Here is a 23,204-nt window from a genome sequence, read left to right on the forward strand (position 1 = left end):
ATGTACTATTAACATTTATATTTATGCATTTAGCAGACGCTTTTATATATATATATTTTATGATTTACCACACAATTTGAGTAATATTAAATGCATGAAAACTTAATTTAAAGGGATAATTCTCCCAAAACTGAAAATTGTCACAATTCACCAAACCTGCATGACTTTTACTTTTTACTAGTTTTTTTCTTTTTTGATGGCAACCAAAACATTTTTTTTTTTTGTGATCTGCAGAAGAAATAAACGCATATAGGTTTCAACACGACATGAGAATGAGTAAATAAAGACTTTTAATTTTTTGGGAAGAACTAACCATTTAAAAGTGGTATTATTTTTAACTGCAAACCAGATATAAAATGAATCGGCCTTTTAAGGAAGTGCGAGTGACACTAAACCCGCCCCCTTTAACTCCAATTGGACGCTTCTGTGTCCTCTGTCTTCTGATTGGATAGAATCCTCCAATAGCTGGTTATGCGGTAGTGATTTCACACAGCAATGGCAGCCCTGCAGCTTGGTGAGTCCTGTGCATTTATTCAAGACGATTCGAAATTATTTCAGTGTTCACTTTTTTTTTTTTTTTTGCCACAAATGTTCATTTAAAAGTACATAACGCTAAAGCCAAATGTCAGCGTATCGCTAGCTTAGTTATGTTAAGCATGTCATGGCTGGGTCACTCCTCACTATGTTTTTGTGAATGAATAATGGATATTTGATGTTTTCCTCAATTTCAATGAATATTTACTTCCTGTTTAGTCTTATTTCCTACTATTTCATTTTGGTGATAACAGAAAAGCAGCGAGGGCGATATGCTGCCCTTGCCATCGCTGCAGTGGTCATTATGGTGGGCATCCCTCTCTGGTGGAAGACCACAGAGACCTACCGCGCCTGGCTGCCTTTCTCTGAGATCAGCCAACTCGACTCCCTCCAGGTAACACGCACTTCGTCCTTCCTCAAGTCAGAATCATGCTTGTGAATCTATAAGTTCAGAAATGACACATTATCGTGTTTTTGACAGCTTCAGCTAAGTGTTGATATCGAGGTGGTCTTCTCTCGAGGAACACTGACCCCAGAACAGCAGAAAAAGTTTCCACTTAGTCATGTCAATGAAAAGGAGCACCAAGTTGATGGTAAGTGATCAATTTCTGAAACTATTTGGAAGCTTCATTGTACAAAGTTCTCTAAGTTACACAAATGCGCCAATAGATGGCAGTATGGGACTGAAAATAACTAATGGGGTGTGGTCTATAACCACTTTAATTTGTCAGGGTCATACTGGCTCAGATTAAGTGCATCTGAGAGGAGTGAAGTTTGTTCTTTGTGATCGTTATAATTTGTGCTTGTTGTGTGCGTTATTGACAAGAAACCACACACACACCCCCACACAAATGCATAAATACTTGTCAAATTTGTACTTCTATCAACCGGATTAAAGTTCATATTTTGGAAGTCTGGACTATTGCACCTCTTTTTAACGGAAGAGCATGGCTAGAAGGCGGAAGCCAGTGTAACGCACGCAGTATCAGTCACAAAGTGGTCCTTCGAGCCGGATCTTCGCTAACTACGCCATGGCAACGTCCAGAGACGATTATGATGATCAGCCACCAAGTCCTCGGCCAGCCCGCATCCGGAGGCCACCAACCTATCTGGAGGACTTCGTGTACAGCTATCCACCACATCAGAACATCCCTCCAGTGTTGATGGAATTTAACCAAGCAAGAACAGAGATCTTCCCCCACCATCAAGTGATGCGTACGACCTCGACACCAGCTATCAGTGTCAGCAGAGACAATGAGTCAGGATGGCAACATTTAGAGACGCGGTTTAAGAGACTGGTTGGTGAAATGAGAGATTTGCAGGTAGAAATGGACAGTGTGAGACGTGTTTCATATGAAAAGAGCTCTTCTCTGCATCATGAAAATCCCTCTCCCTTACCTTTCAATCCTGAATGTCACTTAGAAAGTGAACCGACTCATTCCCCCATTTCGGTCCTATGTCGTCCAAAGCCTGATAAGCCTTCTGAACTGATTCAGTCTGCTCCACAGTTAGCTCAACACGTAGACAATCAGCAGAATCCAAGGACTTCCTCTGCCTTACCGCCAATGCAATTTACTCGCCCAGCATCCGCGCCAGTGTTTGTGTCAGGGTTTCCACCAGGTGTACAGTCAAGGCAGATTCCCAGGTCATGCTCAATGCCACAGATGCCTCCTCAGGTTAAGCTTCAATCGCAAACACAATTACATGCAACTCAGTCGTTATTGTGGCCACAGACAGTTCCATATGCACACACACACCCCCACACAAATGCATAAATACTTGTCAAATTTGTACTTCTATCAACCGGATTAAAGTTCATATTTTGGAAGTCTGGACTATTGCACCTCTTTTTAACGGAAGAGCATGGCTAGAAGGCGGAAGCCAGTGTAACGCACGCAGTATCAGTCACATTCATCATGCAACAAATTTGTAAACACAAAGAACAGAAATGTTGATATCCAGAACAAAACACATTGCTCTCTTTTCCTCTTCAGCTAAAACAGGTTTGCGGTACAAATATGAAACCAGATATCGCACTGCCACTATAATGGAGGAAGACGCCTTGAATCAGCCCACTGCTGCAGGTTGAGTGAATTTATTGTTACTGATAAATGATGATTTAATTATTTATTAATACCAATTAAATTGTCTAATTTTAATAAGGATATATTGACTATACTGACAGATTATAGAATATTTTAGTTGTAATAATTCCCACTGAGGGAAGAACAATTGCAGTCACTTATACATTAAATATTCTTCTTCTTCTTCTTATCCATTATGTTTTGCTTTCAGAGGAGCCCTTAAAACTTGAATAGACTCCCAACAGAACTAATTAATCATTGTGGTTTCTCTTAAAGGGGTCATATGCAATTTCAAGTTTTCTTTTCTCTGGAGTGTTACAAGCTGATAGATAAGATCCCTGAAGTTGCAAAGACTAAAGTCTCAAAACCAAAGAGATATTCTTTATCAAAGTTAAGACTTGCCCCACTAAAACGACTCATTCAAACGTCGACGTCACCGTGTGGGAAGATTTGCATAACACTGGCCAAATGTATACGCAAAGAAAGAAGGTGTAACTATTATTCTTGCTGTACTATTGTTGCTGCCGCCGCCATGTCCTGGAGACGCTGTGTTTCGTTGTGAAAGCGAAAGTACTTTGTTTGGGCTTCTAAAAGAGGACACAACTAGAAATCAGTGGTAAAGTTGTATTTACAACACTGTTCCAGAACAGTTCAACCCAAATATTAGAGTGTGTGCAGCGTATTTTACGGAGGGCTATTTCCTGAACCTGGGAGAGTAGCCTACAATGCCAGCTGTGCACAAAGGCTGTTTCTATAAAGTGGGGCAATTCCAACTTTGCAACCAAGGACAGTCTGGCGTTTCTGACTCGCAGCCTGTAAACGTTTTCTTATTTAAAGAATTTGCCACTGACGATTCAAACGCGAGTTTTGAGCAGTGTAGGGTAGGGGTGTAAGAAAATATCGATACACGTGAATATCGCGATATTTTGTTTGGCGATACTGTATTGATTCTCCAAAACGGAATATCGATATATATAAAAAAAACAAATCATACAAGATTCATGGCAGTTGTTTCGTTTTGAGTTCATATCCCGACCGCTAGTCTTCATCTCTGAACTTAAACAGTGACAGGAAATACTAGCATCAGGGCACTCCACTAATGTTAGCGTTAATATAGTTCGCGTTGCGGTCTCGGCGATTCCACGCGGAACATAAATACAAACTGACAAACCTGTGAAATCCAAGTTAAAAAGTTCTGAGAATGTTTAACATCTGTATTTATTTGATTGTTTTACAATTGTTTTGTTTTCTTTAGGAATCCTGCAAGCACTTTATTTTTCATTGATATTAAGCAGATGTCATTTTTTTGTTCAGATCAAATGTTTTGACATTGTATGTCACAATTGTAAACTTAAACTGTGAAACTTTAAAGTAGAGTCTATAAATATATATTTTTCTTTTTATAAAATACATTTTATACATACATTTAACTAAAGAATCATGCAAGCACTTGAATATTTCCCCCTTTACTCGTACTGCACAAAAAGTGGTTCAATAATGTTGAATGTTATCGGGACTGATTATTGCAAATGCAGATCCCAGTGTGTTCTGCAGTCTGTTCTGGTTAAACTATTTTTATTTATTTTTTGCTAAGGTTTGCATATGGTGGTGTGTTCTTAATGACAGCTTTCCTAAAAAATATATATCCTATTCCTAAAATAAGAAATATCCCAATATATCGCCTTGCTTACAGTATCGCAATGTATCGTATCGCAACCCCTGTATCGTGATACGTATCGTATCGCCAGATTCTTGCCAATACACAGCCCTAGTGTAGAGTAGTGCTTGTTGTTTCTCCGATCACAAATGCAGACATGGTAATGTTTACACGGCACGATGCAACGCGACACATAAAAAGATAGTATAAGTCATTATAATCAGTAATTATGTCCCCACTGGATGCAACAAATGCCTTATTTATAATGGGTTTCATTGTTTTTGTGTCGTCGCGCCGGGATACGACATCACAATACGGTAAGGGCGTAACATTTCTGTTTCACGCTTGAGGTATTCGGCCAATCACAATGCACTGGATAGCTGGCCAATCAGAGCACGCCTCGCTTCTCAGAACAATGAGCTTTGTAAAAATCGATGCATTTCAGAAAGGCGGAGCATAGAGGAGCAACAATAATGTACAGTATGTGGAAAATAATGTTTGTTTGTTTTTTACCTTAAACCGCATAAACGCATTGCATTACACCAAATACACAAAATAATGTTCTTTTTAGTAACGTCATATGACCCCTTTAAAAAAATGGTTGTTGTGAAATTGTGAACATTTATAAGGATTTTAGTGTAAGCGCTGAAATCTTTTTACTTTTATCAACCATCTGCCCAGACACAACAGTTGGAAATTAGCCACTGTGGCTAAATTTGGCACATTTTATATTTATTCTTTGCATAATTAATATGTATTGTCCCTGAAATATAGATAAAATAAAATAAAAAAAGTAAAGTAGTATTATTATAGTAAATATTAAAATGAGCCGTTTTGGGTTTCTTCGGTTTTCTTCCTGTCCCATCACTCATTTTAAAATGTGAATTCATTTCTATATTGGTACTATGGACTGAGCTGTTTACTTCTCCCTCCACAGAGGCAGATCTATCCCTACACATGCTCTCTGAGAGTTCTTGTGGGTCTGTGGTTGTATATGTGATCCCTGAGTCCTCCATCCTCCTGCCAGAGGTAAGATTCAGAGCATTTGTGTATTTTTACATGCTGAAATCAATTCTGAAGCTCATGTTCATTCTGTCTGTTTACTTTCAGGATGTGAAAGTGTACGTGGGGCAACGGCGCACTGCGCTGCTACGTTCTCCTCCCTTTAAAAGTTCTTGGAGTCTGAAGGAAATCCTATCAAATCTGGACGTGGAGGTGGAGCAGGTGGTAAGCACCATGTCCTTTAGTCACCAGGATATAGTAGCTGCTCTGAGCAACCGTGTCCGCTTGACCAAAGTGACTAAGGAGAGTATGGCAGACAGCATGAGGGCCATCAAATCCAGTCCTGGTGAGTATTATCCCTTATTTTGGCTTGCTTTCTCAATAGCATACTCATTTAATTATCTTAATCTAATTTTGACTTCTCTTAGGCTACGAGATCACATTCAGTCTGCTCAACCCAGACCCAAAGTCACACAGTCTAAACTGGGATATCGAAGGCGCCGTTCAAAGCTACATTCAGCCTTTATTGCACAAACTTGCCCCTATAGCCAACTTTTCAGTGGACTCGCAGGTACCTAAGAACAATTACATTGTAGTTTGTGTGGTCTCTAACAAATGTGACTTTTCACAGGGCTGACGGAATATTTTGTACCTTGCAATGGTTACAAATGTGTTAACCTGTAGAGAATTTGCTGTACTGTTTATACAACAACAGATAAATTTGCACAGCTATTAGAGCTGCTTTGTGTTTTTACACATGAGAGAAATGAAGAAACATGGAGTGGTGCATGAGGATATTTTACAACATTGACACATTCAGTCAGCATTTAGTCATAATTTTAATATCTTATAATTAGTTGTATTGATATGTTTTTATTTATTGATTTTTTTTATATTTATTCTTTACATATTAAACATTAAATATGAAGTTGCTCACTAATGCCAGATTTATTATTCCATTATGACTTCCTTTGTTTCTTGGTTTACGTTCATCAACTTTCAAACAAAATAAATTATCTTTCCTTTAATTTAAATTCATTTAAATATAATTGAATAATTTGGTATTACTGTGTGGTTATTTAATATATCAGTAGCTTTCCACTGAGTTCCATTTAGCAAACATTGAACAAATATAACTATCATTATGTATATTTCTGTGTTGTATATAATAATTAGCAATTCTCATTCTTGATATAATATTTTGTAAATACTGCCCAAAGTTCTCCTCTGCTATTTGTCGTTCTTTTCAGATTCTGTATTATGCTGTTCTGGGTGTGAACCCTCGATATGACAACAGTGTGTCAGCCTATACACTCAGTGCGGACAGCCTGTCACATGTTATCAACCCTGTTGAGGCCAGACTAGGTGAGATTTGAGCTATAACTGATGTGATGAATGGTTTTTATGCTCATGTAGATTTACACATGCTGGTATTCTCTTTCACACAGGTTCCAATGCAGCTTCCTCTAACCCTGTCTTGAACTTCTTGCTATATGTGCCAGATGCCCACCACTCTCCTCTTTTCATCAGAGACCACAGCAAACGGGAGGTGCCCTCTAACGCCTTCCACAGCCCTCGTTGGGGCGGCATTATGGTACTGTCCAAATATATTCACTTAGAGGGGTCATATGATGCTTTTTTAAAGATCATTATTTTGTGTATTTGGTGTAACAGAATATGTTGACATGCTTTTATGTTCAAAAAACACATTATTTTTCAAATACTGTACATTATTGTAGGTCTTCTATGCCCCGCCTCTTTCAAACACTTTGTTTTCTACAAAGTCCCTCCTTCCAACAAGCACAGTCTTCTCTGATTGGCCAACTGGCACAGTGCATTGTGATTGGCCGAACACCACAAGCCGCGTCGGAAATGTAACGCCCCTTTCCATAATCGCGAGCTTCAGCTTTCAAATTTAAAGTAAAGACAGTTAATAATGTCCTTAGTTTTACCATCAGTTCAAGCCCGAAAGGGGAACAGAGTCGCATGACAGACACAGTGATGATGCTCGTATGTGTTTGCAAACAAGCCGCGATTAAGATGATTTCTGATGGGCTGTACACTATGCTGTGATGTGACCCTGTGTCTCTCTCTCGCACGCACACACACACACAAACCGCGATTAAGATAGCTGATATGCTGTGATGTGACCCTGTCTCTCTCTCTCACACACACACACGACGTGCGAAACTCCGCATTTGAACAGTCAATAGCAAATACTTAAACTAATAACAAAACATAGCCTACTTATAGTCGCTGATTCAGAAGTGCCAGATTGTCATAGCAAAGTCAGAATTACCTCCTCTCCTAGGTTCACGAAACTGTTGTCCATAAAATGCGTTGCTGTTCTGTTGTAAGTAATCTTAATGGTTCCTAAATGCATCTACTTTCGGAAGGCCAAATAAAGTGCTTTTGCTTTCGCCTAGAAACGCACAGCTTCTTCCTGACACGCCTGACAAGCCATATCAGTTTAGACTTCTGATATACGGTTTTCTGAACGCATACATCCGATGCACGCACACAGAAAGCATCTGTCACACAGCGTGCGAGTAAAAAAAAAATAAAGGTTCTTTTTCATGTCTTATTGCACTTGAACTGTCACATCCACACAAGTTTGTTAAAAATACGAGTTACAAAAACAGTTGATTACGGGGTGGTGATGGCGCAGTGGATAAGAAGCATGCCTTTGGTGTGAGAGACCCGGGTTCGAATCCACTGTGAGACACCAATGTGTCCCTGAGCAGGACACTTAACCCCTAGCTGCTCCAGAGGCGTGCGACCTATATAGCAATTGTAAGTCGCTTTGGATAAAAGCGTCAGCTAAATGAATAAATGTAAATGTGTAAATGATTATGTCTGTGAAGGTGAACAGCTGGGAAAGAAATTGCATGTTTATAGTTGATCTGTGTGAAAGCAGCGTAATATACAGTAAATAAATCAAATCCACTGCTCTCTTGTCTCCTCTGAGGCTGGGACTCTAGTGTTCTGTGCTCGTCAGATTTTCATGATCACCTTTAAAGGGGTCCTATTATTATTTTTTTTTAAGTCTTGTTTTTGTATTGGGGGTGTACTAGAACATGCTCTCATGCTTGGTGGTTCGAAAAACGCATTATTTTTCACATAATTTACATTATTACAATATTTCTTTCTCCCCAGCCTTGCACAAACAGCTCGATTAGTTCCGGGTTTGATGAAGGCCTGCGTTCCGAAAAACTAAATGTGTTGTGATTGGTTAGCTGTCCTAGTGCGTTGTGATTGGCGAACAGCTTAGATGGCGTTTCAGTACTGCCCTACCCCTTGCCAAAGCAGCAAGTTCCATCTGCTCCGGTATAGTTAAGGATGGTGTCAATATTGCCATATCAATTTGAGCCAGATTCAGACCCCGAGAATATTGAACAAGAGGATCATGCAGAACCTTTGCACGCACTGATATTGCAAGACATATTAGAGTGGTAATGTTATTGTTTTTTTTTTTTTGGCTAAATCACGTTTTAGATAGGATGTCAACAACTGCTTAAAAATAACTGCATTTACTATGTACAGATAAGTGTAACGTAATAGGTATTATGTTTATTGTTCTTTAATTGTAACATTATAACATGAATTGCAGCTGAATTTATTTATATCAGGGGTCTCCAACCCTGCTCCTGGAGAGCTACCGTCCTTCAGATTTCAGTTCCAACCCCAATCAAGCACACCTGAACCTGCTAATCAAGGTCTTTAAGGCTACTAGTTAATTTCAGACAGGTGTGTTGGAGCAGGGTTGGAACTGAAATCTGCAGGATGGTATAATTATTCAGGTGCATGTGTAATAACTTACGAAAACTTGATGCTACATCAGCACTTCTTCATTGTCGTCTTGTCTGATGCACTCAACCAAGCTTTCTAACCACAACCTCACCCCCCAACCATTCGAATTTCCTTAGGTGGGATTTATTTTAATGATATTCTAATGAGCCGCTTTGTGATATCACAAAACCCAGAAAACAATGCTGTAGTCCAAACGAGCCGTTCGTTGTAGTTCTTGAAAAGGGATTTTTTAAAACGAAATATCTCCCTTTGGAGTGGACTTTGAGATTTGTAACTTTGTAGATCTTTTTTATGCCCAAACATACTCACTACACACTGACTAAAATTCAAAAAGTGAAAAAGCATAATAGGACCCCTTTAAATAGTGAATTATATTAAATAAAGTGAATGTGCTGGATGCTGCAAACAGGCATGTCTTTCATCGGTGTCCCCAGGTGTACAATGTGAATGAAATGTACGGACCTGAAGATGAACGTCCTGTAGATATCAACATTAATATGGCTAAAGTGATGGGCGTGTTTTTGGCACAGTTACGGTTAGTACTTTCACATATGTAAGTAAAAGTCCTGTTTTGCCCAGATGAAAGTGTTTCATTTCACTTTCTTTATCATTTTGTTTCTAGGCTCATGCTAGGAGTGCAGCATACTCATCCTCCCACAGGCTTTGTGCTGCAGAATCCAGGCAGCGCTGGACTGGCTGATTGGGAGCTGGACCGACTCCTGTGGAGCCGCAGTGTGGAGAACATCGCCACCGCCAGCACCACCATCACCTCGCTGGCTCAGCTCCTCGACCAGATTGGAAACATCGTCATCAATGACAACATCGCGCAGCAGGTGGGAAGTCCAGATGTTCATAGCTCATCACATAATGAAATAGCTCCACTGTAACATTTTGTCCTAAACAGTAGGAATTGTAAAATGCACAATATTGCTATTACTTCTTGCACAGGTTTCCAGTGCAGTGACGTCGCTCCAGTCTGCTGTCGCAGAGTTGGAAGCTGGGAACCTGGCCTTTGCGCTTCAGTACAGCAGGGAGGCCATTTTGGCTTCAGAGAGGGCCTTTTTCGACCCCTCTCTTTTGCATCTTCTTTATTTTCCAGACGATCAGAAATTCGCCATCTACATTCCTCTTTTCCTACCCATGTGTGTACCTATTGTGCTCTCGCTACTGAAAATTGTGAGTGAAGCTAAGAAAAGGCGAGCAGATAAACAAGCCAAAAGGGACTGAGAAACCACGGCTTGTTTGATGCATACACACTAACAGCTGCATTTGTGTAGCATGTTCAAAAAACACACTGATTCATTAAAAGATGATGCATGTGGTGTGCATTTACATGTTATTTATTAGACCAATAGTCTCTCATCGGATGAAAAAAACTGATATGAAATCTGGATTATATGCTTAAATTTACAAAGGCAGCTTGTGAACAATGAATGAGTGAAAAGATTGATTCTGCAGTGTGAATAAAAGTGCAGTGTGAAATCTGGTTTCTCGTCCACATTAAGCGGTTGCACTGCATGTCTTGTTTTAACAACTGGGTCATGATCTCAGTTTCATTTCGATTTGTGAGGAATTAGTAGGCATTTTGTGATTTGTTTTTCAAGGGGTTCATAGTCGCAACAAAAATCAAATGCAAGCTAAAAAAACCTTCTTATAATTTCTCTGAATGTTTGGGTTGATGTGTGTTAACTTTAAAATGGGTTTGTATAGAGATCCAGGAATGATGCCATGAGAATTATTTTCAGTTTGAATTTCTAATGTGAAAGATACAGTCTGAACTGTTTGTTTTACAATTGAAGTAAAAACCAAATTTGCTAGGGACTAAGTGAAAGTATTTTTCATACTCTCAATGACCCTTCATCAATTTTAAAGATAGACCATTTCAGAATGTAAGTGTAACTGAGGCTGCAAGTCCCTCACATTCTGCCTAACATAGGAAGAAAAATTCATACGGGTTTAAAAAAAAGCGAAATAAAACAACAGTTTCAGTTTAATTCACGAAAGCTGCCGCAGTACTGCCAAGCACGTATCCTTCCGCGTAGCTCCGCGCAGTCACGAGCGTGTGTTGAGAAAGAAAGGGACGGCGCCATATTGGGAGGGATATTGTTTTTCTTTAGAAATAAACGTTTTGAATATAACCAATAGCATTGGTTGGCGAACTTATATAGATACAGCCGTGCTAACGGATTTATTTTCTGTCACCTGACGAATCGTTACAAATTCTCTACGTCGTTTGCGTAACTTTTGGTTGAAAATGTCTGGCGGTGTAATTCGAGGGCCTGCAGGGAACAACGACTGTCGGATTTACGTTGGTAATTTACCACCAGATATTCGCACCAAGGACGTAGAGGATGTGTTTTATAAATACGGAGCCATTCGGGATATCGACCTTAAAAACAGAAGAGGAGGTCCGCCGTTTGCATTCGTGGAGTTCGAGGACCCGAGGTAACGTTAAACACGCAAACTAACAAAACTAGCCTAGCCCGAAGCTACATGTAACTTATATTTGTTGCTAACGAATACACAACAAGACAATGTTCTCTTAACTTCTTGATCTCTCTTAACTTATTATATGATATAAATACGTGTTTTATACTAGTCTTTTAAATTAAGTGCTCTTATGAGGCAGCTAGATCAAAATAACACTTTAGTAGGGAAGTTTTAAGTAACGTATCTACATCAGCTAAGCTAACATTCTGAGCAGTATACAAAACTCCTAAGTATGCAGTATATTTTAATGAAATGCTCTAATTTTGTTAGTACCACTGTCGATTGTACCATGTTTGGATTGAGAGGATAAAATTCTGCGCATGCGCAAACGGTCTTGCCCTTGAACCATGAGGATTATATAATCGTGCACCACTGATATTGTCTGTCTACAGAGATGCAGAGGATGCTGTGTATGGACGAGATGGCTATGACTATGATGGCTATCGTCTTCGAGTGGAGTTTCCAAGGAGTGGAAGGGGAGGTGGAAGAGGTGGAGGTGGTGGAGTTGGAGCTCCCAGAGGCAGATATGGCCCTCCATCCAGGCGTTCAGAGTACAGGGTCATAGTGTCAGGTGAGTGGACAGCCATAGTGTCTCGCATCTTTGTCATACAACACAGGGTCCTTTCACACATAAGTGTATGGATGTGGACTCCAACTTTTTATTTTAGTGCTTATTTTCATTTGTCATGTGTCTGCTAGCTGAGAGGTTACATTTCTGCATGAGTTTGTTGTTTTCTGTGATCCTCAGTCATTTAGTTTGTCAATTTTTTTTCACTAGAATCATTTAAAAAGTTGCCTGGTATTTAAAAATTTGTTCTGATATTGAAAGATGTGTAGTGTAGTCCAGCAATTAGTATTCTTTAATGTTTAATAGTGTTTGTTTTTTTTCTTTTTCTGTTTGGCAGCTTTCATATACATATCATATGCACTGTGCACATATTAGCGTTACTTGGTCCTTACTTGAGGGGAAAAAAATGCACAGACTAACCAGATTACAGTATTTACTTTGTTTTTCATCACTTTTTTATTTGCAGAATAAGGAAAGCATAAATCTGTTTATTTTACAAATTTATTAAGTTCAAATATATAATTATTTTAGTAAATATGATGTAAAATAAATATACATTTAATTGCAGAAACTATTACGCATGCATTACTATCTTTAAATGGTGAGATATCATTAGGAGCTTTTGCACCGCAGGAAAGCTCCCGTAGCTATTGGCAAAAGTACCCACAAATTAACCTGGGTATGCAAAACCAGGATTTCTGTCTTACTGCTTTCTTGAAATGGTCTTGAAATTGGCGTAATGATTCTGTGCTGTCCATTAAGAGAAGGATCTACTTATGTAATGGTTAAAATTTTTTTCTGTCCAGGACTTCCTCCTAGTGGCAGCTGGCAGGACCTTAAGGATCACATGCGTGAAGCAGGTGATGTATGTTATGCTGACGTTTTCCGAGACGGCACCGGCGTTGTGGAGTTTGTGCGCAAAGAAGACATGACCTACGCCGTTCGAAAGCTGGATAACACTAAGTTCCGGTCACATGAGGTAGGTGTGAGTTTGTAAACGTAGACCGCCATTGGACAGGACAGGGCATAGCTTAAGGATTTGGAAATATCGAGGTAAGCTTGATGTCAGAGACCCATGATGGAGCCACATGGACTAGGAGGATCCATGGAATGGCTCTTTTGAATGTAAGTGATTTTGTCAGTGGGCCACATCTAGAAGGATGTTTAATTTGGTGTAGTGCTAAATCTCCAAAAAAAAAAAACATTTACCTCTTTTAAATTCGCCAAGTGAGTCATGAATTAGGAGTAACCTGAAACCTGGTAGTTCTTTGTAAGAAAGTGTCCCGTTTATGTTCCTCAGGGAGAGACGGCTTACATTCGCGTAAAGGTGGATGGCCCGCGCAGCCCCAGTTACGGGCGCTCGCGCTCTCGCAGCCGCAGCAGGAGTCGCAGCCGGAGCAACAGCCGCAGTCGCAGCTACTCTCCACGCCGCAGCCGAGGATCGCCGCGTTACTCGCCCCGCCACAGCCGCTCCCGTTCCCGCACCTAAACATCCACATTCCAGCTAGCTGGCTGGCCACAATCATATACACCCTGTGTCGCCCTCTATTGGACCCACCGTTGTACTTCATTGCTCTTTTGACTTGTTTTGTCTCTCCACTTTCCCCAGTTTGCTTTCTCTCATCTTTGGTTTGTTAGTTGTTTTTTTATTATTATTTGACTGTCATTCTGCTAATGACAGCTATGTGTAGCTAAGTAGATGCTCTTCTTTCTCTCCTTTCTTTTCTGTCAATCCTTTTCTTTTTCTTTTTTTGTCTCCTATCCCATGACCCCTTTGTGTCTTTGTGTTGCATTCCCATTTTAACTGGATCTTCACACTCATCCCTTATATAGTAATATTTGATACAAGGGACATGTTGAAATGCTTTAAATAGTTGTATGTGTGACTAATTAATTTGCTACTGTTATTTTGTTAATGATGCTTCATTACTGGCTTTTTCTGGGGTGGGATTATTTTTTCGTTGGAAAACTGTTCTACTTTTACCTTTTCATGTCTTTCTATAGACAACAGAAGAGCAGGATTAAAGAAAGCTTTGGAATAAAGGATTTTGAAGCACAGTTCATTCATATTAGGATATTTGGAGGAGGAGGAGCAGGCATTTCATTTAAGGAGGCAATGGTATGACGGCAAGCAATACCTTCAAAAAGGCAGTTGTTTTTCTATAGACTTCCAGTACTCTGGATTTTCTTTGTTCAGTAACACATTAGTTTTGCTTTGCCATTCTTCCTCCCTTCACAACACTCCCCTTCCCTGTTTAATTTTCCTTTTCTCACTGGTCATTGCTGCTAAGCATGCATGTGTGCTGTCTGGATGTTGCAATGCTTGTGCGTACATTAAGACAGCATTGTTTTTTGTTTTTTTTTCTGGGTGTTTCATTTTTAAATACAAAACCATTTTTGCCTGTTGTCTAAAATGTGCTGGGATTAGGCCACTATTGAACTCTCATGTAGATTTATCATTAGACAAGATAAAGGCTTGCCATGTGAAGTTGTTCTCATGTAAATTGTGTATTTGTCGAGGAAGTCTCTTTTTTCTAGGTTAGATTCGCTTGTTTTTCCAATGAATAAGCACAATTTAATGTGTTTAGGTGGTGCTCTAAACCTCTTCGAGAGCGTATCATAGTCTGGTATCCTTTTTTGTAATTTACACAGAAAACAAATACCGCTCCTATGATCTATTTATAGAAGCTTTCAATAATAGAAGCTCTTCATTTAGCTGTGATTCTAACTTGTTACCTCCCTCTTTTTGATTTTGCTGGTATTCAAAGGTTTGGATTGGAGGAGGGGCTCACTGTATCCCGATCCTTGGAGCCGGATCATTGGATCAGTTCAGGATCAGGAGCAGGATTAGGATTAGGATAAGGATGGATACATGCATGGAGCGGGATCAATTTACCGGGAACGGGAACCATAGGAGAGGATCCCAACCCCAGCCCCGCATCCCCCCCACCAAACCACAATTAAAGGATACTTGACGTCGTAATTGGCTTCTCTAGAACCAAATTCATTTTTTTCTTTTTCCGTGGAGCCCATTGATGCGCGCAGAAGGGATCCAGGTGCCTCTTTTATTTTTGCGAGATTTGCTTTTTGGTATAAAGAAGCAGAGCAAGGAACCAGAAGGCTGGATCAGTTGCTTTGGATGGAATCGGCATGAGGAGTGTGGTAAATAGGGGGGAATTCGAGGGAGGGTGGGATAATAGGCACATTTTCAGGGGGATGTTGTAGTTTATTTAGGGTTTCAAAAATTACCTTTCAAATAATTTATGTTGGCATTTGCTGTGTTGGCAGTGGCGTTTCTTTCCCCCCACAATTGGCTACATTATTATTATAGATTGTAGTGTGTTTTTTCTCTCTCTCTCTTTCACCCTTCTTTAAATAAAGATTGAATGTTCAATTATGTTTTCTTTGCTTCGTTTTTCTAGAAATATTTAACTTGCATTCTGACTCACACACTAAACATTCAAATATGTGTCTATGCAAGATTTTGAGTTAATTGCATAGTAAATTAAACGAGCAGTTTGACACACAAAGCAACACATTGTCTTTACATATAGCTGTAGATTAGTATGTTGAAATATGAACTTGTAAATTATGTTATGAAATTATGCTTGGTTGATTCCAAATGTGAACAATATTTAAATGTTTAGTAACCAGTAAGTTACATATAAACGACCTCTCATATAGTGTGATAAACAAATCGGATAATATCTCACAGGAATCAATACCTTTAGCCTGAGGATGTGGGATTCTGAGTCCAGACGGGCCCTGGTGCATTGTGGGATGAAATAAAATGCGGGCAGTGAGAAGCTAGTGGAAAACGCTCGTAACACGCGGGGAGAGGATCTACGTGAGCCAATCAGAGAGCCGGTGCAGTGCGGTGGGCGGGTCTCCACGGGTTTCGTGACGCGAAGTTGGATATGAGTTACGAGCGCAGCCGCATGTGTAGAGTTACGACTGAAATAGTGGTTAGAGAAGTCAAGCGTGAACACAGCGGCTCAAAAAAGCCTGCGTTAAACAGTAGTCCAGAGTAAAACCATCAAAAGAGGGTGAGCTATGTGCATTTATTTACTACGCATGCATCCGAAGTTTTGACCATGTAGCTCGTGAGAAAAATAATGCATATTTGGGAAGTTTCGTAATTAGTGCTGTATTCAAATGAAGCATCATGGACGCAGCACTCGCACTTTGCAGCAATTCTATTTTAAATTGTTGTTATTGTTGGATTCGAGACGTTTTTTGAGAATAAATATGCTGCGTAAATTGTTTTTGTAGATAATAATTAGGGCGGTGGCGTGAAATGAAAGTTAGATCTGCTCGGCGTCTGGAGGAAAATGTTACGTAATTCTGCCGATCATGAGAGAGCAGATGCTGAGGACACCAGCGCCGTGTGGCTTTAATGGACTCCTCTGTAGACACCAGTCCAGCCAAACGCTGTATTTTGTTGACATGGCAGCACTTGGGTGAAAGTTACGTGTAAAAATAGCCACAGCTTGCAACAAATAGTTATATCAGCTTCGTGTGATTCCCTCTCATGACCTGATCAAAGTGAATTATTAATTGTGCTTTGCAGCATAATTTACTCTCACTTTAATTCTACCCAATCAAATTTAATTCTTAACTCTAGCATCGTGGTACTTATACAACTGATCCTGTACATTATAATTTAAATGGCCGAACCGATTATCGGACTAGTATTATTGCAGATATTCACACTTCAGTTATCAGATCTGCTATGTTGCTAAATCTGTTTGCAAATTTTTGTTTAAAAACATTTATAGTTGTCCAAATGATTAGCTTGTCAATAATAGTAACAATAATGATTATTATATTAATATCAATCGTTTTTTATTATTAATAAATTAAATTATACATAAAAAAAATGTATTTATATAATTTACTTTACATTCGAAGGGACCAATTTTTTTTAAACAAGCCTCCATTTGCCATTGGCTAGTCAAACGAATAGTCCCGTCCTAAACATTTTGTTGGGATGTTTTTATAGTGCTGCATTATTTAAAGTTTTCAGGGAAGTTAACCTACAAATGGCTTTTAGTTTTATTTGCGTACTAAGCAGGGGTAGGTAAAAAACGTAAAAATAACTGCTGTGATAATTGTTATTGTACATATTTAATTAAGAATTAATGTATATATTGTTTTCAAAAAGCAGAAATCAAATTAAAACTGCAATTGGCCCAAATGTAGGCAATTGGTTGGGCCTATTTTGCAGTGCTGGCATGTTTTGATAGAGCAACTGTTCAGGGAAATTAAACTACAAGTGGTTTTAGTGTTGTCTGCATACTAAGTGAGGATAGGAGAAAATAACACAACTCTAGGTTATTCTGAAGCTGAAATAAGTCATCCCAAACGATATCGGCCAATCTCTTAATTGTAGGCTACATGTTAGTTTATTGAATGCAGATGATTTGAAATGTCTCTGATGCACATGACCCCTCTGTTGCATATGCGGTTGGCCTTGGTTTAGTTTCATGTCAGTAAATCGAGCTGGATAAAGATCTGATTTCCCTCCTCACTGAATGGATTTCATCAACCTTCTCCCTCTCCTGGGCCCAACACTGGGAGTCTTTTGCAAAGGGAGCTGATTGAGGTGGCCTCCTTTTTGTCAAATCATGACTGCACGTTTCCTTTCCTTTTTAGTAGATGCACTAGTTCCTTAATAAGCTGATTGGAAAGGTAGATGACTCCGTAAACTCAGAGCAGACCATTTACATCCGAATTAGCCATTAAAAGAACTGACAAGCGATTATAGTGAACCGGACCCTATTTTTAAAATTATTTGTAAGTGATGGCTGTGTGCAAATATTTCAAACTTTTCAAATGTAATTAAGTTTTTGATATTTTTGTCATTGTCAACTTAACAAAAATGTACCTTTTCATGATTTTAAAATGGGGGGTGGGGATGCAATCCTTTAAGGAGAAGGTTTTATTTTTTGTGCGATGATAGTGGCACTGTTAAACAAGAAAGCTTTAAGTAGCTAATTCAGCTTCGTGATCAAGGTTCTTCATTGTTCTTATGACTATATCCCAGACGGTCAGTGAATCCCCTTTGCCTTTTCTCTTTCTTCATATTCACAGCCATCATGACTGACAGGAAGGCAGTAATAAAGAACGCTGATATGTCTGAGGACATGCAGCAGGATGCAGTGGATTGTGCCACACAGGCCATGGAGAAGTACAACATTGAGAAGGACATAGCTGCATATATCAAAAAGGTCACCCATCCACAGAATATTTACGATTGACGCCTCTATAGACTTCAACAGTAGTTTATTTTTAAAACATAATTTCCTACTTTATCTTCATTCTTTGAAAGATAGAGCAGCATGAATAGTTCACCCAAAAATGAAAATGTATTCACCCTTAGTATTACATTATTTGCTCACCAATGGATCCTCTGTGGTGAATGGGTGCCGTCAGAATGAGATTCCAAACAGCTGATAAAAACATTACTTGATGAACTGGAGTCGTATAGATTCTAGTAGTGACTTGTGAAGCATTAAATTATGTGCTTGTAATAAACCTATCATTAACTTCAAATATTTGCTTCTGGCTAAAATGAGTCCTTTATCCATAATATTGCTTTCTCCAGTGAAAAGTCATCTCTTCTGATTTAGGAGAGAAATATACATGGCACTGTTAACCGTTCTAAACAAACATGAGGTGGATTTTTGAGAGGACAACAGGGCGGTATTATTGATTATGGACTTGTTTTTTGGACCGAAGTGACGGTTTAAAGTTTAAAAACACCTTAACGATGCATTTATTTCTTAGAAAGATGCAGCTTTTCACTTGACATGATGTTAATTGATCATCTGGAATCGGGAGGATTTCTTTGTGAATTGTGATGGTTTTATCAGCTCTTTGGACTCATTCTGACGGCACCCATTCACTGCATAGGATCCATTGGTGAGCAAGTGATGTAATACTATATTTCTCCAAATCTGTTCCAATGAGAAAAAAAAAAACTCTTCTACATCATGGATGGCCTGAGAGGGAGAGCATTTTCATTTTTAGGTGAACTATTCCTTTAATTGTTTGATTTCAAATAGTTTTTTGTGAAATAGAAACAAATACCTCTTGATTTTGTACACTTCAATACTTTGAAACTAATGCTCAGCTAAATGTTTCATTGCTCCCACCCCCTCAAATGTATTATGTAACATTACTTTTTAATGAAGAGTGTACATTATTTTAATGCATTTGCAATACGCACATCATAATGTAAATGCATTAATATGGTACTATACACTGTTGTAGCCCAGGCCTTCTAGAAGACTGTTGCTCCTAGTAAAAGGATAAATTACTGTTCTTGCTTTTCAACAGGAGTTCGATAAGAAGTATAATCCGACATGGCATTGTATTGTGGGACGGAACTTTGGCAGTTATGTGACGCACGAAACTAAGCATTTCATCTACTTTTACTTGGGTCAAGTGGCCATTCTGCTCTTCAAATCAGGCTGAGGGAACCGCTGTCGTTCATGAAAGTTGGAAATCAACTCCAAACCTGGACTGTGACGCACTGATGGCTTGAGCCACACTCTACAGACACAGACACAAGCTTACATTCTCTCCCGTATACACATTCATGAATTTAGCTATAGAGGCTGTGCATAAATGCATGGACCGTGTATATTATTTAATTTGTATATGTTGCAATACAGTAACTTTTTTTGCTTTTTGTAGTTGCACGAGTTGACGCAACAAGATGATTTTTGTTAGGTTTTTTCCAAGTCCAAATTTGTTTTGCACTGAAGTTGTACAAAATGCTTTGACCGCTGCCTTTAAATTATATATTAAAGAATGATATGTCATACATATTTTGGGTATAAAGTTAATTTGTTTTATTGTAGACCCAAACAGGATTGTCTGCATTCCATTTCTAGTTCCTAACCCCAGTTATATGATGTAAAATGAAATTACAGCGCCTCTTTTTGCATTATAATGTAACATGATCAATTGTCTTAATTTGCCTCTTACTGAAGTGTAGCTCAAGAATTTAACAAACTTTACTATCACAGGAGACAAGGGCTCTTGCTGTGTGCATTTTTTGCTGAGGTAGGGAGAATGCAGGCTGGGTTCAATTACTAATGAGCAGGCCTGTCTGGAAACAAGGGGTCATTAATGGGATACAGTACCTCTTGAATTTCAAGGACACACATTTACTGAAGGCTTTGGTGCTTATGCCCATTTTTGCCCTTATGAAAGTGTGTATATTTAAACATGTCAGTCGCCCTTGCAAACTCCTTTGTCATGACACAAAAGCCCTCCTAGGTGAGTGGCAGTCCTACTCTAAATATTTTATACAGTGATGAGTTCAGTCTTTTCTGTAGCTCTGCCTGCTGAATTAAATTATTTTGCAGTATTAAACACGTATTTATACCGATTTCATCAGACTCCGAAAATTCTTCAAAAAGAACACAAAGAATGGCCTTCTCAGCTGCCATAGTTGCAACTCTTGCGTCATCAGAACAGGGTGTTCAATAAACATTTTGCACCGTTTTTTCTGGGCTGAATGCAGGCCTGCTGTCTGTGTTTTCAAATGCAGTGATGTAGCCAGTCAGGAGAGACATTCTTTTCTACAACATAAATTACACGCACCACGCTCATAAATTGCAAAAACCTGCAGGAAAATAATCTAAATATATTTAAGTAATATACAACCTAAATATATATCACTATTAAGGATTTTGACATTTTCCTATGTTGACATATTTCCAGTTGAAACAGTCAATTGGGGCGGTGGCAAGTGGTACAGAATGCAAGTATTTGAAGTATTTTTGACACTTATTGCTTTCACAGTCTTTTCTTACAGAGTTACAGACCATGAACCAAACTAACCAGCTACAAGGTGAATCACAACATTACAAATTTTGATTTGAAGCAAAAGTATATGAAAATCGGAACCAAAAGATGACGGTACAAGTACATAATGGCTTCAGTGAGGGAAAGGGCTTCAGTTATCAGATCTTGAATTAAAGGAATAATAATTGTATTGAAAGCACAGCCACCACAAAATCAGACTGTAGCACATCTTTTTACGTTGAGATTGTTTTAAAGTTAAATACAGATTTAAAATCATAGCAAGAAATTGTTTGAAAGCTATGATTTTTTTTTTAAATCAAATCTTTGGATATTTATTATAGGAAACACTGGCATCTAATGATGCCTTGGAAAAAACAGGTTAATCTTTAAAAATAATGCATAGGCTATACATAAACCCAAATAGGAAATAAAACAGTTATCGAATAAGCATGTGTTCTATTCTGTATCCTATAGTGAAATAGATAACTGTTTAAAGTTTGGACAGCTTTTTTCCCTTAATAAATGAAATCATAATTTAAAAGCTGCATTTTGTATTTACACGGCACAGTATATGTATATATATAGTCTGTTACTAATTACAGATTACATGAAGACAGCTGGAGTTAGTAAGATACTTATTTTAAGGCAGTGTAATGTGACTACTTTTTAAAATTACTTTTAGTTTAGTTTACTTTTTTATCAAACTTGTTTAAAAAAAACTTACCATTAAATGTGCCATACTGATATAAAAAGAGAAAGAAAATATATTTAAAAAAATGTAACATCAACAAAATGCAATAAACATTATATTACACCAGGATTTCCCAAACTGGGCTTAATGGAAGAAATGCAGTGAGTTTATGAGCTGATCAAAAAAAGCTAATAATTCATTCAATCATAAAAATGTCAAATAAAACTACATTTAAATTTAAATATTTTATTTATCTAATGTGACCATTAACATCAGATAACTGTAAACAGGTGAATGTCTTGTTCAATTATTATTGAAATATTACCTTCCTCTGAGATATTTCAAGTAAATATTTTATTTTAAGGGGTTTTGCAGACAAAAACTGTTCCCTGCATTATATGAACAAACATTAATAAACATGAAAACAACAATGATATTACACACCCAAAGTGTTGCAGGTTTGAAATATTTGTGTCCAGACTTCCAGAATCAAGTTACTAAAGGTCACTGGATATGATGAAGGCATTGTGTTTCACAGCTATCACCAGTGTTTAGTAACTTAGGCTACTTGTTTCATACATTGAAGCATGGTTTGCAAATATATTTACACGACATTGGTGAATATAGTCCAAGCTAAATGTTATATGATACGGTAAAAAAGGAAAATTCATAAAAGAAAAAAAAATTAAGGAGAATCAATAAATTATGTAGGCTATTATGTATTTACTCCCAAATTATCTATTTACTCCCATTGTGTGAATAATATCATGTAATCCATAAAAAAATGATTGAAAGGACAAAACTTTTCTCTTGGATGCTCCCATTTCGAAAGACGGCCTGTTTGGAGATTCAGTCACCACAGTGGTGGAAAAGTTTCGGGCAGCTCATTCCACGTAGGCTCAGGGAAGCAGAACGTCAACCACCAATGGTCCGTTCACGTTCATCCTCTCAGCACCATCATCGGGAGGTTCAGCGTAGTGAACCATCGCCTATGGCACCCCCTCGGAAGGATTGGGGTCCTAGGTCTTGTTCGCCCGTGCCAACGCAAACGGATAAACCTGAGTTTGACGGCCATGGCCTCTCCTTCTCAGACTCCTAGTAACAGTTCCTGATTCCCTCGCTCGTCTTCGGAGGCCAGGCCCTCCTTCAGAGAGTTTGGTCGGACCGCACAAGCGTATCCGTCTCTCTCAATGCGGCCTCCCGACTCAGATCTTAACTGTCCCGCCGCTTACTGCGCCTCGGGTGGTTTTAGACCGGGTCCTCAAGGCGAGCACCTCCTCAGACACTCTGCACGCCACAGCCTTCAGAGTTCGAGTGAATGCGAGCATGGCCCGTATATGACGGCCTCCAACGCCCACACCCTTGGGGTGTTGGGCTGGCCAACAGGGCTCTTGGACACCCTGTTATAGAGGTTCCCACCACTCAGTTGCTTCGGGACCCTATGCAAGAAACTCAGGAGAGATTTTTATCAACCCCCCCTATGCTACCTGTTCTTGTGGACGCCAGCAGCTTTCCGCAGTCAGATGTCCTGACACCTGTAGTTCGACT

At 38.9% G+C, this 23,204-nt stretch overlaps 3 protein-coding genes across 6 annotated transcripts; all 3 read left to right on the plus strand.

Annotated features, from left to right (window-relative positions):
• Positions 1–471: 471 nt before the first annotated feature.
• LOC306855791 (GPI transamidase component PIG-S-like) lies at positions 472–10,409 on the plus strand. The gene is made up of 12 exons (XM_079394667.1): positions 472–514; positions 789–928; positions 1,016–1,127; positions 2,529–2,618; positions 5,213–5,304; positions 5,386–5,623; positions 5,706–5,848; positions 6,528–6,642; positions 6,726–6,871; positions 9,522–9,622; positions 9,710–9,920; positions 10,036–10,409. Exons 1-12 carry the CDS (start codon positions 496–498, stop codon positions 10,312–10,314), a joined length of 1,686 nt encoding a protein of 561 aa, XP_079250793.1. The 5' UTR covers positions 472–495; the 3' UTR covers positions 10,315–10,409.
• A 724-nt stretch (positions 10,410–11,133) lies between these two features.
• LOC306856384 (serine/arginine-rich splicing factor 1B-like) lies at positions 11,134–15,543 on the plus strand. 3 transcript variants are annotated; one of them, XR_013783014.1, is made up of 6 exons: positions 11,136–11,532; positions 11,970–12,148; positions 12,952–13,124; positions 13,446–13,707; positions 14,150–14,264; positions 14,914–15,543. XR_013783014.1 is itself a non-coding variant. In XM_079395649.1 (4 exons), exons 1-4 carry the CDS (start codon positions 11,342–11,344, stop codon positions 13,632–13,634), a joined length of 732 nt encoding a protein of 243 aa, XP_079251775.1. In that variant the 5' UTR covers positions 11,134–11,341; the 3' UTR covers positions 13,635–15,543. The 3 variants fall into 3 exon arrangements, 1 of the variants encoding a protein (XP_079251775.1); XR_013783013.1 differs by having other exon boundaries at positions 13,446–14,264; XM_079395649.1 differs by having other exon boundaries at positions 11,134–11,532; positions 13,446–15,543.
• Positions 15,544–16,047: 504 nt separating this feature from the next.
• Positions 16,048–22,303, plus strand: LOC306856385 (dynein light chain 2, cytoplasmic). 2 transcript variants are annotated; one of them, XM_079395650.1, is made up of 3 exons: positions 16,048–16,191; positions 18,239–18,375; positions 19,487–22,303. In XM_079395650.1, the coding sequence occupies exons 2-3, from the start codon at positions 18,244–18,246 to the stop codon at positions 19,622–19,624; spliced, it is 270 nt and encodes an 89-aa protein (XP_079251776.1). In that variant the 5' UTR covers positions 16,048–16,191; positions 18,239–18,243; the 3' UTR covers positions 19,625–22,303. The 2 variants fall into 2 exon arrangements, with proteins under 2 accessions (XP_079251776.1, XP_079251777.1); XM_079395651.1 differs by lacking the exon at positions 16,048–16,191 and adding an exon at positions 17,159–17,750.
• The last annotated feature ends 901 nt before the right edge of the window (positions 22,304–23,204 follow it).

Source organism: Barbus barbus (genome assembly GCF_936440315.1).
Source record: "Barbus barbus genome assembly, chromosome: 36".
NCBI lineage: Eukaryota > Metazoa > Chordata > Actinopteri > Cypriniformes > Cyprinidae > Barbus > Barbus barbus.

What these genes read in the sequence shown, in the direction of transcription:
- LOC306855791 (XM_079394667.1), top strand. An exon ending in GAATCAGCCCACTGCTGCAG is followed by an intron (nt 2,619 to 5,212) that starts GTTGAGTGAATT and finishes CTCCCTCCACAG; the next exon opens with AGGCAGATCTATCCCTACAC. An exon ending in CCTCCATCCTCCTGCCAGAG is followed by an intron (nt 5,305 to 5,385) that starts GTAAGATTCAGA and finishes GTTTACTTTCAG; the next exon opens with GATGTGAAAGTGTACGTGGG.
- LOC306856384 (XM_079395649.1), top strand. Translation starts at nt 11,342, where the DNA reads ATGTCTGGCGGTGTAATTCGAGGGCCTGCAGGGAACAACGACTGTCGG. An exon ending in GTACAGGGTCATAGTGTCAG is followed by an intron (nt 12,149 to 12,951) that starts GTGAGTGGACAG and finishes TTTTCTGTCCAG; the next exon opens with GACTTCCTCCTAGTGGCAGC. An exon ending in CTAAGTTCCGGTCACATGAG is followed by an intron (nt 13,125 to 13,445) that starts GTAGGTGTGAGT and finishes TATGTTCCTCAG; the next exon opens with GGAGAGACGGCTTACATTCG.
- LOC306856385 (XM_079395650.1), top strand. Translation starts at nt 18,244, where the DNA reads ATGACTGACAGGAAGGCAGTAATAAAGAACGCTGATATGTCTGAGGAC. An exon ending in TAGCTGCATATATCAAAAAG is followed by an intron (nt 18,376 to 19,486) that starts GTCACCCATCCA and finishes GCTTTTCAACAG; the next exon opens with GAGTTCGATAAGAAGTATAA.